General features: G+C 25.6%; 1 protein-coding gene across 6 annotated transcripts in view; it reads right to left on the bottom strand.

Annotated features, from left to right (window-relative positions):
- The window catches only part of LOC132917295 (serine/threonine-protein kinase tricornered), a 126397-nt gene that overhangs the window by 102109 nt on the left and 6972 nt on the right, over positions 1-17316 (bottom strand). For 2 of the 6 annotated variants that reach the window (XM_060977994.1, XM_060978003.1), the window contains one exon: positions 6483-6537. In XM_060977994.1, coding sequence (XP_060833977.1) covers positions 6483-6537 — 55 coding nt within the window. Of the gene's footprint in view, positions 1-960; positions 1421-6482; positions 6538-17316 lie in introns of those variants that run through there. The other 4 variants (XM_060978011.1, XM_060978019.1, XM_060977985.1 and 1 more) reach the window with 3 other exon arrangements.

The following is a 17316-nucleotide window of genomic DNA, read 5'->3' as shown; positions in this document are numbered from 1 at the left end:
AAGCAAAATATGAATTAAATAATGTAAACTTAAATAAATAAGGAAACGTATATAATTTTCATCGTACCGGAAATATGAATGCTTTTGACAGTTTTATCTTAAATAGATATAGAGAAATTATTAGTTTATTTTCATGTTTCGCATTCGTCATGCCCACTGTATAGAACGATAAAATTATTTGTCAATATATTTTTTCGAAAACTTGTGAAAAAAGTAGGATTATTTACCAAATGCTAGGTACATAAAATAAATAATATCCTAAAATCTATCATTTTATAGGTACTAAATATAAAAATATGTGGTGATTTCTATGTGCTGATATTTAATTATATTATATAGAATTAAAAATAAAATTTAATTAAATATTTAAAATAAATTATATAAATAATTAAAAACAAATATATTAATTTTAAAAGCTTGTAAGAAAAGTATTTGAATGTAATGAAAGCCTATTAGAAATTATGTTTTAATATAATAATAATATAAACATAAGCAATAATAACTAAAACAAGTTAAATATTATACATTCACTTTATAATGTTGTTTATTATTTATTTTTGAGTAAACTAGTGTAAATCGATACATAATCAAACAACCTAATGCATATTTTGTTATAAGAATATGTTTTTTTTATATCAGCGTTTCAGTTCTTTCAGATATTGTTGATAATTTTAAATAAACTTTTATTTGGCATACAATTTAAGTTAAAAATATAATGTTTCATTTATTAGTCTCAAAAACTATAAATCTTAAAATAATGCAGAGATTTGTTATTACTTATTACTCATTAGGGACCTATATCTACTTTATATATAAGGTTTCCACTTTCCAGTCACTCGAACACTCGAAAACAATAAATTGAATGTATACATCACACAGTGTTTGGTGTTTGCAAAAGACTTCATCGGACTTAAGACATAATAATAATAATATTTATAATTATCCAACGTGTATAAATACCATCTAATATCTATAGCTGTTTGTTTTGTTCTTACAATATGTTTTTAGATCTTTAAAATTATTAATAGAAAAATAAACACAAATTTGCTGGCTGTTAAATATAATTAATTAAGTAACTGCACAACACTATTAAGATAATATTAACTATTTTAATTTAGCATTTAACACTATAAAATAGATTAAAAACGAAAAAAACATACAAAAAAACTAATAAAACGGCACTTTTTACGGCGTACTGTAAGTATAACAATATATTAAAAAAGAGAGAAAAAATCACCACATGTGCATTAAAATATCACCAACAATATTATATTACTTTAATATTATTATGATTACCTACAGGACGGCCACGGGTTGGATCGCGAGCAACAACGACGGCAATGCACGCGGACGCACGGATCGGCGGGAACGACAACACTGCTGCGTTGATAGGGAAAAAACGAAGACGCGGCAGTAATAGTTCCCTCGACGGCGGCGGGCGCTCGCGAGTTTTTGAATTCCACCAACGGACGTTTACAAACGTGACGTCGGTGCGCATGCGCAAAGACGTAGGTCAAGGCGCGCACACTTTCCATTACCCAACCCTTTCCCCTCTTCCAATCATCCATACCAGCGGCTTCCCGCCCCTCTTTAAACCACCTCATTCGTCGTTATTGGCGGTGTTAACGTTTTTAGCTGCTCCATCGCACCCACACTGTGTGTCCGTGTTGTACCTACACACTACAAGTGTACATAGGTACTTATATGCTCTATATTTTTTTAAACTTTAATAATCTTTTTTTTAAATTTTTGAAAGTTTTTGAATCGAGTTTTAATCCCGTCTTGTATATCAACGTGAATTTGGCTCGAATACAAGATAATCCGATACGTCAAAAATGTATAGTAGTAATATGTCTATTATCTAGTGAGTATTAGGTACACGTGGTGTGTAAAATAAAACTCCGTAGTATTAAATAAGCTACGTGTAAACAATTTGTGCGATTACTGTATAATCTGCCAGGTGGCTAGCCGTTATTTGTCACGTCAAAGATAGGCGCCTGCCATACGCCTGTATGGTTACACGCTTTATCAGGTAGCCTAACCTATCTAGTATCTACGTATGAACAATATTATATAATAGCGTTTTAGACGAAACGTGTTTTTTCCCCCAAACAGTGTTAGCATAGAACGAACGTAATACACTTTACGCACTAACAGCCGACAGTTAAAAAAATTCGAACGGACTGCACGAAACGAACAGAATCGGATCTTAATCGTTTGAATGAGATTACGAGTGTATGCATACCGTATACTGTATATATACTGTATTATAATTATATAAATGACATGTGCGCATAAAATGTACATTAAACACAATTTCCCAGTTATCCGGGAGGCCGAGAATATTAACTAATGAAATAACACAAAGTGGTGTGGAGTGAGGAAATTTATATCACAATAATACAGGTAACTGTAGTAGGTAAACCAACGCACAATTATAATGGAGTATTTTACAAAGAGTGCGTATATAAATCCCCGAACGAGGCACCCCGTCCCCGTACATTTCGACGCTATATTAAATTAATATAATTTTGCTTTTATCTGTCGTCGAATTAAATCAAAACAAAGACAGCGATTAACAAAAGACGTAAAACCACGTTTCTTGTTATTTTTGTATACAAATATGTATAGGTACACAAGCCCTGTTATACATCTTGTTATTACAATATTATCATACGTTTTTGAACACATACGGCATGATGTTACACGAAAACATATTAGGTAACGATAGTTAAACAAAAACAGAAATGTTTTTTGTGTTTTCAATGAAATATTTCGCCATTTAAGGTCAAGTAGGAAACAATAAAATACAATACTATAATGGAAAACTTTTTGAAAGATTTATGTATTAAGTATATTGGTATTAACCAGATTCCAATTGGTAGACAAAACAAGTTTTAGAGAATGTTAATATTATACATATTATTCAAACGTGAAAAATGAATCATTAAATATTGTCATAATAACATGTATACAACGAAAATGTTTATACATAGTAAAAATTATTATGGAACCATCCAAAATTAAAAAGTATTTTTTTTTAATCAAAAAATCACTTAACTGCCTTACTTTAAAGAATATTAGGTTTAATATAATATAATATAAATTCAAAAATAAAAACAAATTTAAAACCGCAGAATTATAGACAACTACAACAATTTCCACTAAATGAATGTATACACATTTAATTGGATATTGACATATTGAATTATCTCTAATCATGTTATTAATATTTAATATAAACATTATAATATATTTAGATCAATCAATGTCGTATAATACTTTCAATTAATTGTGTAGGAATATTTAAATGAGTTTATTTAAACATTATTTATTCATAAATGAAAAGTATAAAATACATTTGGTTACCTCATTTTCACAATGTAGGTTACGGGAATTAATTATTTCTCTAATTGTAGTCTAACTATTCAAAATATAATTGAAATTTAGGTGTACGCAACGTTATTTTTATATGATAATATGGGCATACGTAAACTGCGCCCAAATGATCTTTTTTTTTGTAAACTGCGCCCGAAATTTTATCTACGTTAAAAAGGTATAGTGTAAACTGCGCCCGAATTTTTATCTATGTTAAAAAGGTATAGTGTAAACTGCGCCCGACTTATAAACTTATTAAATTTTGACTTATTAAGGCTTTATGTTTGACGATTGTGTACTTTTACAAGTATATTATAGAAATTTTATTTTCGTCAAGAAATACCAACACGTTATCGAATATCTATATTGCAGTAATACTAAAACTGACAACTGATGGTTATCACTACTTCCGGTATAGTTCTGCTAGTTACTGTACCTATCGTATTCATTTTAATCAGTAAAGTCACGATGGCTGAACAATTCATGTCGCAGCGCGAAAAATGCTTAAAAATTATTTCTAATTTTAAATTTCGTAAAATTAATCGGCCTCTAAGTTCGGGTGAGGTTAAGTGGCGATGTACGGTCAAAACTTGCAGAGCATTTTTAAAAACAGTAGGGGATGACGACAGAATCACTGAACAAAGTTTAAACCATAACCACGAATCAATGAGTGATCAAAACCTTCAAAAGCAATTCGTGACTGGTGTCGTAAAACGCAAGGCGACTGAAGATATATGCACCAAACCAAGTAAAATATTTTGTAATGGTATTAAAAATATAGCAACGGAACATTTACAGGTGAGTGATGTACGTAATATTAAAAGAAATATATATAATGCTAGAAGAAAGATATTGCCTCCATTCCCGAAATCAATCGAAGATAAAGATACACGGATGTCGCTTTCATTTAGCACAGTCTTGGAATAGAAGTATCCAACAAAATGGTTTAAGTAATGACTATAAAGATAAAAATAGTGATATTAGAAGATGGTTAGTTCAATGTTACGGTTTACCATTTCTAAGTCCAGGAAGTGTATCTGAGTATTTTGTAAATTATTTAATGAAATCAAAGCCTGATGACGAAAGAGTGACACGATTTGCGGATTATTTGGTAGACATATATATAAGTGAAGAAGCTCAGTATCCACCTGAAGTATGGGCTCAAGCATCAGCAGAGCCAACTTTAACCACAAATGCATGCGAGTCTTTTCATTCTCACTTTAATTCCAGCTTTTATACAACCCATCCAAATATTTTCATTTTTATAGAAAAATTAAAAGAAATTCAATTAGAAGTATATATTAAATTAAATAGTATAAATGAACCGTTTAAATTCCAAAACTCTAAAACCAAAAAAAAACGTGAAAATTTAGAAAAATTAATCAATAAATATAATAGTAATCAAATTTCAATTGATAAATATGTATCCACCATATGTTATTGTTTGTAATATTTATAATTATTTTAATTTTTTAAATTATATTTCATTTTTAATTCCAACTAATATGTTATAAAATATGACGTAATTATTTGTAATATTAATAATTATTTTATTTTTTTAAAACTATATATATTTTTAATTCCTAATATGTTATAACAATATGGCGTTACCTATTATTTGTAATATTTAAAATTATTTTAATTTTTTTAATTATATCTCATTTTTTATTATTCATATTATAAATTTGTGACGAATTAAATATTTTACCTGTAATTTTACCCGGGCGCAGTTTACATGTCACCTTTTTACACTTGATAAAAACTCGGGCGCAGTTTACATGGGTGATTTTGTGTTTACCTGTATCTTGGGCGCAGTTTACAATCGCCGGATAATATATTATTTACACTATCAAAATGGGGTCAATTATACTCCACCACTATATCCTACAATAAATTTGATTTATACAATTAGCATATACTTATTCATTGATTAAATATAAAATGAAGATGGACTCCGTGATGTGTACATAATATTAAACGTGAAATAGTTGTAAATTTCAATATAAGATTCAAAAATGAAATATATTATGAGCTAAATAACAAATTTTGCTCAGTTTATAATATATTTATTATAAACTATGACAGTGTCAATATTATATCATCCATTAATTTAATACCTACCTATATGAGATATGTTAATTATAAACAACATTTAAAACTATCGTCCAACTTACCTAACTTCATTCAAAAATATTCTTTTTAAATAATAATTTCTCACAATGTATCATAGGTACTATATTTAGTTTTTTTTTTAATTTAATAAATTTATCAAACATTCACATTAATTTTTTGTTTTTTACCTATTTAATTTTACTATAAAATAATAACCAAATATCAAATATCATATTTATATATAGGTATTATGATTAATTAGTGAACTTAAGTTGAACAACCACTTACATTATAGCAGTACTAACCAAACATACGGGTAGGTACTGACACAATATGGTCAATAGTTTATTCGATTATTAAGTTCTACACAATTCATCAGTTTGAATGTTTTTTAACAAAACATATAATGCAAAATAAATAAATAGAACAAATCAAAGTTAGCCAATAATTCACCTTTCACATTTCCAACTATGTGTACGTATGCCTATATACTATCGAGTGGAGCCAAGTTGCAGATATTGCTTAACGAATTCACTGCCCATTTGCCAACCTAACCAATTAACGGTTACCTATACAAACGTCTACAAAACACAATTGAACTTCACACGATATTTTTTGGTAGATAGGTGTTCTTCGGTTGAGACTTTCGATAACCTACTATTCTCAATGCATCAATTAACAGTTAAATTATCTGATATACACATACACGCAAACATCTCTCATTGTGTTAATTATATGAATATATTTTATTCATATATATTATATACAGTACAAGTAACTATTATATAGTAACCGATGCCAATCTGCTGCAGCCATAACAAATTCTACAATTGTTTTTACCGGTTAATATCGATCATATAGTTAAATGTAGGTATATTTTCATAATGATGCATGCAATATACATATACCAATATTAAAATCAAAAATGATTTATATAATATGGTTAATGACCGCAGTACTAAATAGTAGAATAATAACTGTAGCAAAATTACATTTTGTTTTACCTGTTGCAGCCGAGCTTGTCAGACAGGGCCATATACAACTAACCTGAAACAATTTTTTAAAAGTTAAAATAAATAAAAAATAAAAAAACAATATTATAAAAATATAAAAAACAAACTTAAAATAATGATTAAAACTAAATTCAATTTTCACTAAATTATTTGATTAGCATTTTAAGTTATTTGAAATCCTCAATCATATAGGTATACTCATATAGTAACTATGAAACACTATAGGTAAATAACTGCAATGTTATATTACTTATATTATTTTGTAATGTCAAGCATTTGTATAATCCAAATGTATAATTTATTAAAATTTAAAAATAAAATAATTTATACGTAATATATATTGTACGACGAAAATGTAATTCCAGTAATATTAAATAAATTGTTATTCTATTGTTAATACCTATATTATCTGTTTCATATACGATATAGAAAAAGTAATTTGTTAAGAAGTTTATTATCAGTTTGCATTTAAAATCATTAGACAATAAAAATACCTAGAATTCTTTTTATATCATTTTTTTTTAAATATACTAATATGTATTTGCGTATGCATTATACAATCGTTGTGAGATGATATATAGCGCGTGTACTTAAATAAATTATCATAATACTTAAACTTGAAGTATCGATTTAATGGAATACAAATCTGTCACGAGTTTAAGATAAATGGAATAGAAAAAAGACAATATAATAAAATCAAAAAACTATTGTGTGACAAATACGGATAAAAATGGATTATATAAAAGAATTTAATGGCACTAGAAAAAATTAAATAAAATTATTGATAAGCGTTTTAAAAAGAAACGGACGTACATACATTAAGTCTACTAAGTACTAATTAATCCAAAGAAACAATAAATATTTAACTTCGTTTCAAGTATAATACCTACCTAATTAATAGTACCTATACTTATAAATATAATATTATAATTTATAATATAATCTCGATGAAGATATAATGCTTTTGCTTTAAGATTTAATAATTAATATGAATCGTAACTAAACAAGCTTTATAACAACATGTTTTAAACTTATCTACATATATCCTGGTAAAAGCTGGTAATAATTTACTTGATATAGATTATTAACTATATTGTTAATCAATAACTATAAATATTAAGTGCATACAATATTATTTGTCTCGAAAAATAATGAGTGAGAATGAGTATTGAGTAATAGAATAGTTATTTTATTACGTATGTACAATTTTCTATCGATTTAATAATTATACGTTGAAAATTTAAGAAAAACACGATAATGTTAAGAAATATTATAAGAGTTGATAGATACATTACACCTTCATTATAATTTTCAAATAATCATTTATTTATAAAAACAAATTTGACACCATGCTGTTGTTAAAATATAATATGTGTATGCGTAATATATTTGTATTAACAGGTAAACATAAAAAGATAATTGTACATATCTACTTGTATAATATATACATTGTATATACGTCTTATATATACAATGTATATATAAGACAAAAACTTATAATGTATACCTAGTATTTAGAAACTACATACAGTATTCAAAAATTATAAAGTAGCATAGAGTTTTTGTCAATAATCTCAATAATTAATTTAACAGTGAAGTATTTAAAATAAAAAATAAAACAGAATAAATGTTTATACATTGTGTTTTAAATAAAAAGGTGTACAAACAAAAAATTCAGACTTTCAATGTTGAATACATTAAATGTTGCATCACAAACATACTCACTTTATTAGATTTTAAGGGATGCGATAGGAATAATAACCTATATAATTGGTATACAATGATTAGTGTTTTTGTTACCTACTTTATTACTTGTTTCCACGGAAAAAGTTTTACATATCTTTCTAATATATATTGCTACTTGGATATTAATAATATTTTGGAAATGTAGTTTTAAATTCTAAGTGAAGCAATAAATGTTAAGACTTTTCATTTTTCAATGATATATTCTTTTTTTATGTGTGCCTGATGTTACATTTTAGAGTTGTATAAATGCTTCAGATTTCAACATCGAGAATAGTTTCTAATAGGTAATAAATTTAATCTAGTTAAAACTGAAAATTTAAAAATTCTTAAAACGTTAAAAAGTTAACATATAACCAAGACCGCAATTCAAAAACATATTTCCATAAAACTTAATTTTGCCACCAAAAATCAATATTAGTACTCACTAAACTTTAAAAAATTTTAATTATTTTTTAGTGCTATTTATAGATATTTTAAATTGTCTACTTTTTTTTAAATTTTTTCGACATAATGATAAAATTTTTATTTTAAGTATAAGAGCTTGATAATTTAAAAAAAAAGGTTTTTATACGTTTTCCCTCGCCAATTAAATAATTTCAAAAACATAATAATATTTTACGATGATTACAAAATATAGCAAAATCACGAAAATAAGAAAATCATTTTGCAGTTAAAAATTAATACAATTTTTAATTTTAACACCGATGGCTATATAAGCTTGTTTTTTACTAAAATTAAAAAAAGAGTTTGACATACATATCCATTTTTATAAGCGATGAAAGTTCAAATTTTGTCTACATATTTGATATTCAAATGCGTATTCCAAAAAACAATTTATCTTCAAACAATTTTTTTTATTTTGTCATTTAAAAAAAACGTTACTATATTATACGAAGTACGAATATTAATATATATTTTACTACATAAGTACACTAGCTGATATAGTTATATGTTCAAATTTGAATTAATGATTAATTATTTTATATGCTATTGATACCTTTTCATAAGCCTATTCTCGTCGTACAAAATAGCAACGGTATTGACTTATATATTTATAAGTAACAACTGTTACTTTATTACTAGAGGCCGGAATAATATTCTCTAAGAAAGTTGAAAATATTCTTCCAATAAATGTATATTTAAAAACAAAAAAAAATATGAAAAACATATTATGCTTTTATATTAATTTAATATATTCTCTTAGATTAAAAATATGCTTTTATATGAAAAAGAATAAAGTATATAGGTGGGTACAATAACTTATTACTACTAATGTTAGAATATATAAACTATTATACTAGCAACATTTTTATATAGTAAAATTTCCTTAGAAATAAATGTTGACAAACAGTCGCCTCTCAGAATCGTTGTTCATCGTATTAATTTAATGATATTTATCATTGAATTCAAATTTATCACGTTCATTACAGTGACCTACTCAATAACGAAGTACACTTAACGCCCACTGAACAGCAGAGCGGTACTCACTGGCTAGTGGCTCACCTATTTAAGTTTATAGATTTATTTTAATTTAATAAATAAATTTTATTTACGTAACATTATTTATTTTAACAATAAACTGTATAAAACAAGGTGATTAAAAATCTATTTTCAGTTCTTAACATTTAGCTTTTAAAAAAAAAAAAAAATAATAATAATAATATTCAAAACATTAATCTTTTCAGAACAACACGATTTGGCACAAATTGTTTTGGGTGAAGGTTGAGCATTTCAAATGAATTATATCACTCGTCACTTGTAAAGTGTAGACAATTACTTTTCCTGCATCGGTATAGTTACGGTATCTATAATAACGATTATCGTGTGCTCATTTATCGTTATCACTTATGCTAATCTATTTATCTATTTGAATCATTTAAATAAATATTTTAACATTGATCTAATTCTTATTTTTATAATCTAACTTCCCCAAACTGATCGTAACCATGGAACATAATACACGGAAAAATTAAAATTAAATAAAAATTCCACTCTATCTATATTAGCCATTGATGATTTTTATTTGTTTTTTTTGTTTTATATAATATAAAACATAAACATTTTTATAAATTTAATATTTAACTCATTATTCATTAATTAATTAAAAATTAGTAGTTATCAATTTCTTTTAAAACTATTAATGTGCCATCTTACAAGTTTAACAATTGTATATAGACTATATAAATTGAACTACCAATAAATAATATGAGTACACTTAAATTACATTTATCATACTTATTTACTCCTTAAATAACGTGAAATAAAAACATAAATATAATGCAAAATATTATACATGTATAACAAAACAAAACATATTTTATTCAATTACAGGCTTGTTGAAACAATTAATTGTTCTGCAGAAAACTATGCTTTTACATATTATACTATTTAAATACAAAAAATGTATTGAATAAGTAACAGTCGAGTATTATATATTAAAAGAATATTGTTATGAGGAATGACGAGAATAGTATTTTAATACGAATAATTGCCCTCTCAATTACGTAATAAACAAAAAATAAAGTAGATAAAAAAAATCTACTTTACCTACTTGAATAAGTACAATGTAGTAACAAGTACATTGTTGAAATTTACCTACAAAATATTAACTCACATTATTATATAGAGTAAAATTACAACAAAATAATGTAAAAATGTAAAAATATATATACCTACAATTTGTACATTTACAAACTGAAATATGGAAATATATTGACCTTTAAAGTTATTTTTTTTTTTGCTAAAATGAAATAACAAAGCTGTTTTTAAATGTTTTTTTCTAGATAATATTAAATAGCTAAAACTATATTATGTTATGTTAAGTGTTAAGTTATATTAGTTATATACGAATACTGAGAGAGGGAGTACTTAAAAATATGTACCTAAAAATTATCCTATTTTGTCTTAAACCAAACTTCTAATGGAAACCGCAGTCAGGTGGTCATTGAATAAATCATTTCTTGTTTTTTCTCAGTCAGGAAATCCAAAGCGTACAGGAATTATATTTTCAATAACTCGCTAAAGTGATAAGGAAAACATAGTGAGCAAGTACAATTTGCGACTGAAGAACTTGTCTGCTTAGAATCATTTTACAAATTCGACAATAACGTGTGATTGCAGGTTTCGGTAAATGTAAGGATGTAATAACATGATATTATACCTAACAATATTGAGTAATGATAAACGTTGTATATATAAATTATTAATTACATACGGGTATATAATAGAACTCGAAAATTGTTAAAAATTTGATGAGATGAGATGGCACATTTCTATATTAAGAACAATAATTCAAATTATTAACATTAATCGTTGAAACTGTACATGAATTTACCGAAATTTTGTAACAAGGAAAGCAAAACTTTTTTTGCCCAGCATTAATTATAACTTTAAAATCCTAAATACACCACTGACTTACGACTAGTTTTAAGTCCAGTCCAATTTTTTTTTCATTAATATACAAGTGTATATATATGTAATAGGTTATACATAGTTATTAAACGATAGTAAGTAATTCGATTTATTACTCAGACAGCGAGTAAATTAATTTTGCAGGCGACGCATAGCGTTTACGAGCGGTATAAACTCAATAACCGCAGCACCTGACGCGTGTGTGTAATGATATGTAAGTACTAAGTATATAGGTACGTAAGAGCGGTTATAAACCACGTAAAAAAGGAAAAATAAATAAATAAACTAATAAGGGATAAGCAGAAAAAATCGACGGTCACTCTGCTTTAAAGTAGTTACTCAGTGTGTATCTTTGTTGAGTACCTAAGTCACTGTGAGATGAATTTAATTTAAGTGAAATGGTAAATCATAATATATGAAAAAGCATTTTTGATAGAGACGGACAGTCGGGCTTTATTTTACAGATTTTTTATAATCATTTATATTTCTATTAATAATTTATTATGTCTAAACTAAAAGTAATACAGTAATCGGTATATTGACATAATTTTTAATAAAAATAAATCTCATTTAAATATTATATAGTATTATAGTATATACTATATAATTAATTCATATAATATTACTAGCTGTTGTAAATTAATACTGACATACTACAAAATAGTGTGAATGATATAAATAACATAAAATTATAAATTGTATTTAACATTTTATTGTTAATAGTAAATAATAATATAGGTACATACGTAGAAACAAAATGCTTCAAGTCCTTACGAATATTTTTTGAATAACAACAAAATAACTAAAGTCATTATATTTCTGTTTGAATAACGTCTAAAAAAACATCGATGTAATCGAAAAATAAAATTTACCATACATACGACACACATACATTCAACCGTCATACCTATCACGTACGCTTCAGCAACTGTTTTCCACAGTTCAACTTCCATTGTTTCAGACTATTTTATACGTATATACGATATATAAGTGACAATACATCGTTCATATATAGATATACGTATATTATATTAAATGATAAAATTATAAATACTAAACCGCACACATACGCATCACCGATCCCAACGGTATCGGCCTTAGCCTAATACAGATTACAGTCTGGCCACCAAGGATAACGGTTTGACGGTATTATTATATTATACACCCATTACATATTTTACTTATATATATATATATACATGAAACATACATATGGGGACACCTGCGTAATGGTTTCTATTGCGCGACTTTCCATCGCGGTCGTAAAACACTATTTGGTTTACCACACGTGGTTATGGAAATTTACTCTTCTACATACGTGTATACGTTTCGCATACAATACCATGCCATATTATGTACAGAGTGATTCGCTAAACATTTTCGCCCCTATTTTAGATTCTGAGTAAAATGTTTAAATTATAAAATACACAATACTTTAAGTATTATAAGTGTATTATAAGTGAATACCGCTCTACCAGTTATACATAGGTATCGAATGAGTTACTAAAGGTGTGTTAAATTTGAAATCAATGATAAATCATTGTGAGCATGCTCAGAAACGGTCTAGCAGACTAATCACCAAGAGATATGTTTTTAAAGGGTGGAGTAAGCAGTACGGGTCGCTGTACTCAAGGGACAGTTTTCAAGTCGTATAGTTAGGGGGAAAGATTAGGAGTAGTGTGTGTAGTTTTAATATGTTAAATTTATAAATTAAAAAGGTAGATAAATAATAAATGTATATATATGTTACAATTATAAAGTAAGAAGTTCGGGGATTGTGCACAGTACCCAAACATTTTTGGCAATGCCAAAATCATTTTAATTTAAAACTAATATTTCCAACATTTTTCAAATATTTGACGCATTTGGCTGCTGTGACGACATTTCGTAACAGATTGAAGCGTTTGATAATTTGTTTTGACCGTTAGAAATTCCGTTATCTACCCGTGGTGACAAACTGACAACTTTGAAAAACAAAATTCTCTTCGTCCTACACGGCCCTTGTAACCTTACTTTCTGGACATCCTTCGTAGATGTAAACAAAGGATTCTAGACTAAGAATCTTGCAAGTACCTAATGTAAACTATATCAAATTATTAAGATGAAGTGATTAGGGTGTTTTCCAACTCAATGTGTCACAACTCACAACTCATAATCGTGGTTCGTGCAAAGAACAAATAATATTTTTCAATAAGAAAATACATTTTGATAATGAACATCTTTATAATATTATGTTACAATATTTTTGTTTTTTTTTTTTTTTTTTAGTAATCTTTTTAAAAATAATAAGTACACGGTAGTTTATTAGCATATAATTGTTTATATATCATTTAAAGTTACATTCCAGTTATGAACATTTTTTTTTAAATATTTTACATAATTATGATAGGGTGAATTTTTACTTTTCTTATTCAAATAATGATTATCAATATTATTAATACTTGAATAATACAAATTTGCATTAAAATTACGCTATAGTTATTTTTATAATATGTTAAATTCTATTTTTTAAATTTAAAATAAAAGATTTTAATAATTATGTGTGTTCACGTAGTATTTATGCTGATTAAAATATTATTATACTTTTTTTACATATTATTATAATAAAATCATGTTTAAATTGAGTTATATTAATTCTAATTAATGAGATAATTTATTTTTACTTTTTACTTTTTAGTGATTAAATAAAACATTTTTTTAAATGTATAATAACTATATTTAATTATTTTTTTCTTATTTTAATTACTTTTTTATTTTATGATATATTGATATGATATACTTATATAGTTATATATGAAAACATGTTATAAGATTTTAAAAAGGGTTTGTTTCATTATCATCAATTTATTCACGTGAAAACTAAGAATCCCATAAAAAAATCTAAATTTACTGACATACATAATAATAACATATATAACGTATACTATCGTGAGACATTTCAAATAGTTCAAGCATAACGGTTTCATAATAGTCCAGCAATAGTTTCAAGTTTCAACAAACTATCGTGCATCATTATTTATAATAAAATATGTCATCATGTTTAATTTTATATCGTTTTATAACTGTTATTTAATCATTATAAAATTCAATAGATTCCACCAAGGCTTTAAAAATATTTCTGAGTATTCAAAATAAATATTACTTGATTGATTGATAAAACGCATTTATGCCTTCATTATTAAAAAAAAAAAAATAGATAAAATAGAAAATAAATATCACAGTTTATATTTTTTCAAACATATATTTTTAACACAACCTAATATATTTAAAAATTGATTTTGGATTCTGAGCGGAGCGATGAATATATTGATTTTAAAATGATGTATGTTTTTTATTATTCAACGAACTAAAAAATTGTCTTTATCAATGACATGTGTATTCAAAGCGTTTACACTATACATAAACGTACAATTCATAAATGATGTATAGTTTCAGCATATTATTAGATATTGCTTACGAATTTTTGAATATTTAATAAGGTGATTTATATTTATATTACACTGCTTTTATTTAATAATAAATATTTAAAGATATATAGTATTTAAAAAAAAAAAATTAAAACAATAACAATAAATTAAAAGAATACATCGATGAATCAGGTCTTAAAAGTTTAAAGTTGTCCTATTTAATGTTTAAACTAGAATGAAAAAGTTCTTGTTAATTCAATAAATTAAATCTCAGATTTGTGATCTTTTTCGTAATGTATACACTTCCAAAAATATTAGTCCAATTGCGTTTTTTTTTTGTAGTAACTCGTCCTTTGATCGATATTATATTTTTCAAACAAATAAACAATACATGAATTATGAACAAAAAAACAATTTAGAAAATTATTTTAATAAATTACCGTAGGTAGATATTTTAAATTGGTTAATTACTATAAAAACTAAAAGTAACTTAAAAATGAGTTGATATACACGTAAGTAAATACACGTATCAAATGGCGTATACGTTTTTTAATCATTAATGTCAAAACATATAACAATAAAATAATTAAGTAATGCAAAAATGCTCAATTTGATTATGAAAAAATAAACACGGTTTATTCTGAACTTATACACTTTATATTATTATATAGAAGTAGAATTCTATTATTGTAAGTACTATAACTATAATAGCTATAGGTTACAGCCTTACTGACCGAATGATCTTGTCTGAATAAGAATATACCAAATAGGTTAATCTCAATGGAATATCATTGGAACATCAAAATTGTGCCAAATTAAGTCATTGAAGAGTTAAATCTAAAAGATAAAAAGTTGGATTTTTTGTTATAAATTATAATGACTATTATGACTAAGTGTCTATGTTTAAAGAAATACAATAAAGTAATAACTACTCGTCTTAGCAATTGAGTACAAATTAAAACTACACTCAATAATAACAGTTACCTATATTTTGTTCTAGAAAAACATATTATTTGGTAACGGGTTGTTTACAGTCATACCGATAATATATAATGTTGGCGGCAACGTATTTTGTGTTTAATTAGTTAACATTTCTAATGCAACTTGTGTGGTAAACTCATCTGGATAACTATATATATATATATACAAATACAAATCTTAAATATCCCTGTACTGTCCTAACCGACATACAGTCAACATATTTTATAGCACTTGAATTCTAGATAAAAGACGGATTTTCTCTCTTGGTAAGGTAAAATTCAACATTTAAACTTAATCTTAATTATTACTGACTTAAATTAATATATAAATCTTCGATCATTTAAATTAATTTATAGTTTATACTGTAGGTAGATGACAAGGACAGATATTAATAATATTAATAAGTTCAGCTATATTATTTCATACTGCAAATTAAAAGAGTAAGAAAAAAATCTTAAAATTGAAATATGACATTTTTTAACCGTCCTTCTATTATTATATTCTATAATAGAATATTGAAAAGTAATATTGTAATTTGTAATATAATTATATAACACTAACCCATATAACCATAAGCTACACAACTGATAATTACATATTGTTACATACATCTGTTGAGTTATATTTGGTAATGGTTATACATACTTACATACTGATAGTTGAAGAAAAAAATAATATTCAACTGTCCTTGAATACACTGACTACCATTTTTAGTGAAAGATAATCATCTTAATATCTATCTACTATAAATCTAAAACTATAGTTCATGACTTATGACTAGGTCATACCGCAAAATCGGTGCAATTTTTAATTTATATTTTAGACCGTAAGGCCTTATTAGAAGCTTTCTTTTGGATATAAATAATATATATAATTGATTGATGAGCCTATATAAATACCAAAAATAAAAAAATATGTTTGAACTTTCACTGGGTCAAGGAATTTAACTACCTACCAAATAATATAATATCACCGAGAACTTAGAAACATAAGTAGTAATCTAATGTGCATGATATATATGATTATAGTAATTTATTAAAAACAAAATAATTAAATAAGCTTCTACATAATTTGAAATACATACCTCATCTTAGAAATACCCATCCCTTATTTAAATGTACACATAAGTACATCTACGTCACTACGTTCGCTAACCGTAGATACGTATTAAAACTCAAAACTAATATAAAAGATACACATTTTTAGAAATAAATAAGATATGTAGAAAATCTTCATTCTTCATAATTACATTTATAATACTAAATACT

Source organism: Rhopalosiphum padi, chromosome 1, assembly GCF_020882245.1.
Source record: "Rhopalosiphum padi isolate XX-2018 chromosome 1, ASM2088224v1, whole genome shotgun sequence".
Taxonomy (NCBI): domain Eukaryota; kingdom Metazoa; phylum Arthropoda; class Insecta; order Hemiptera; family Aphididae; genus Rhopalosiphum; species Rhopalosiphum padi.
The sequence above is the reverse complement of the archived record's forward strand: the minus strand, read 5'-3'. Positions and strand labels throughout refer to the sequence as shown.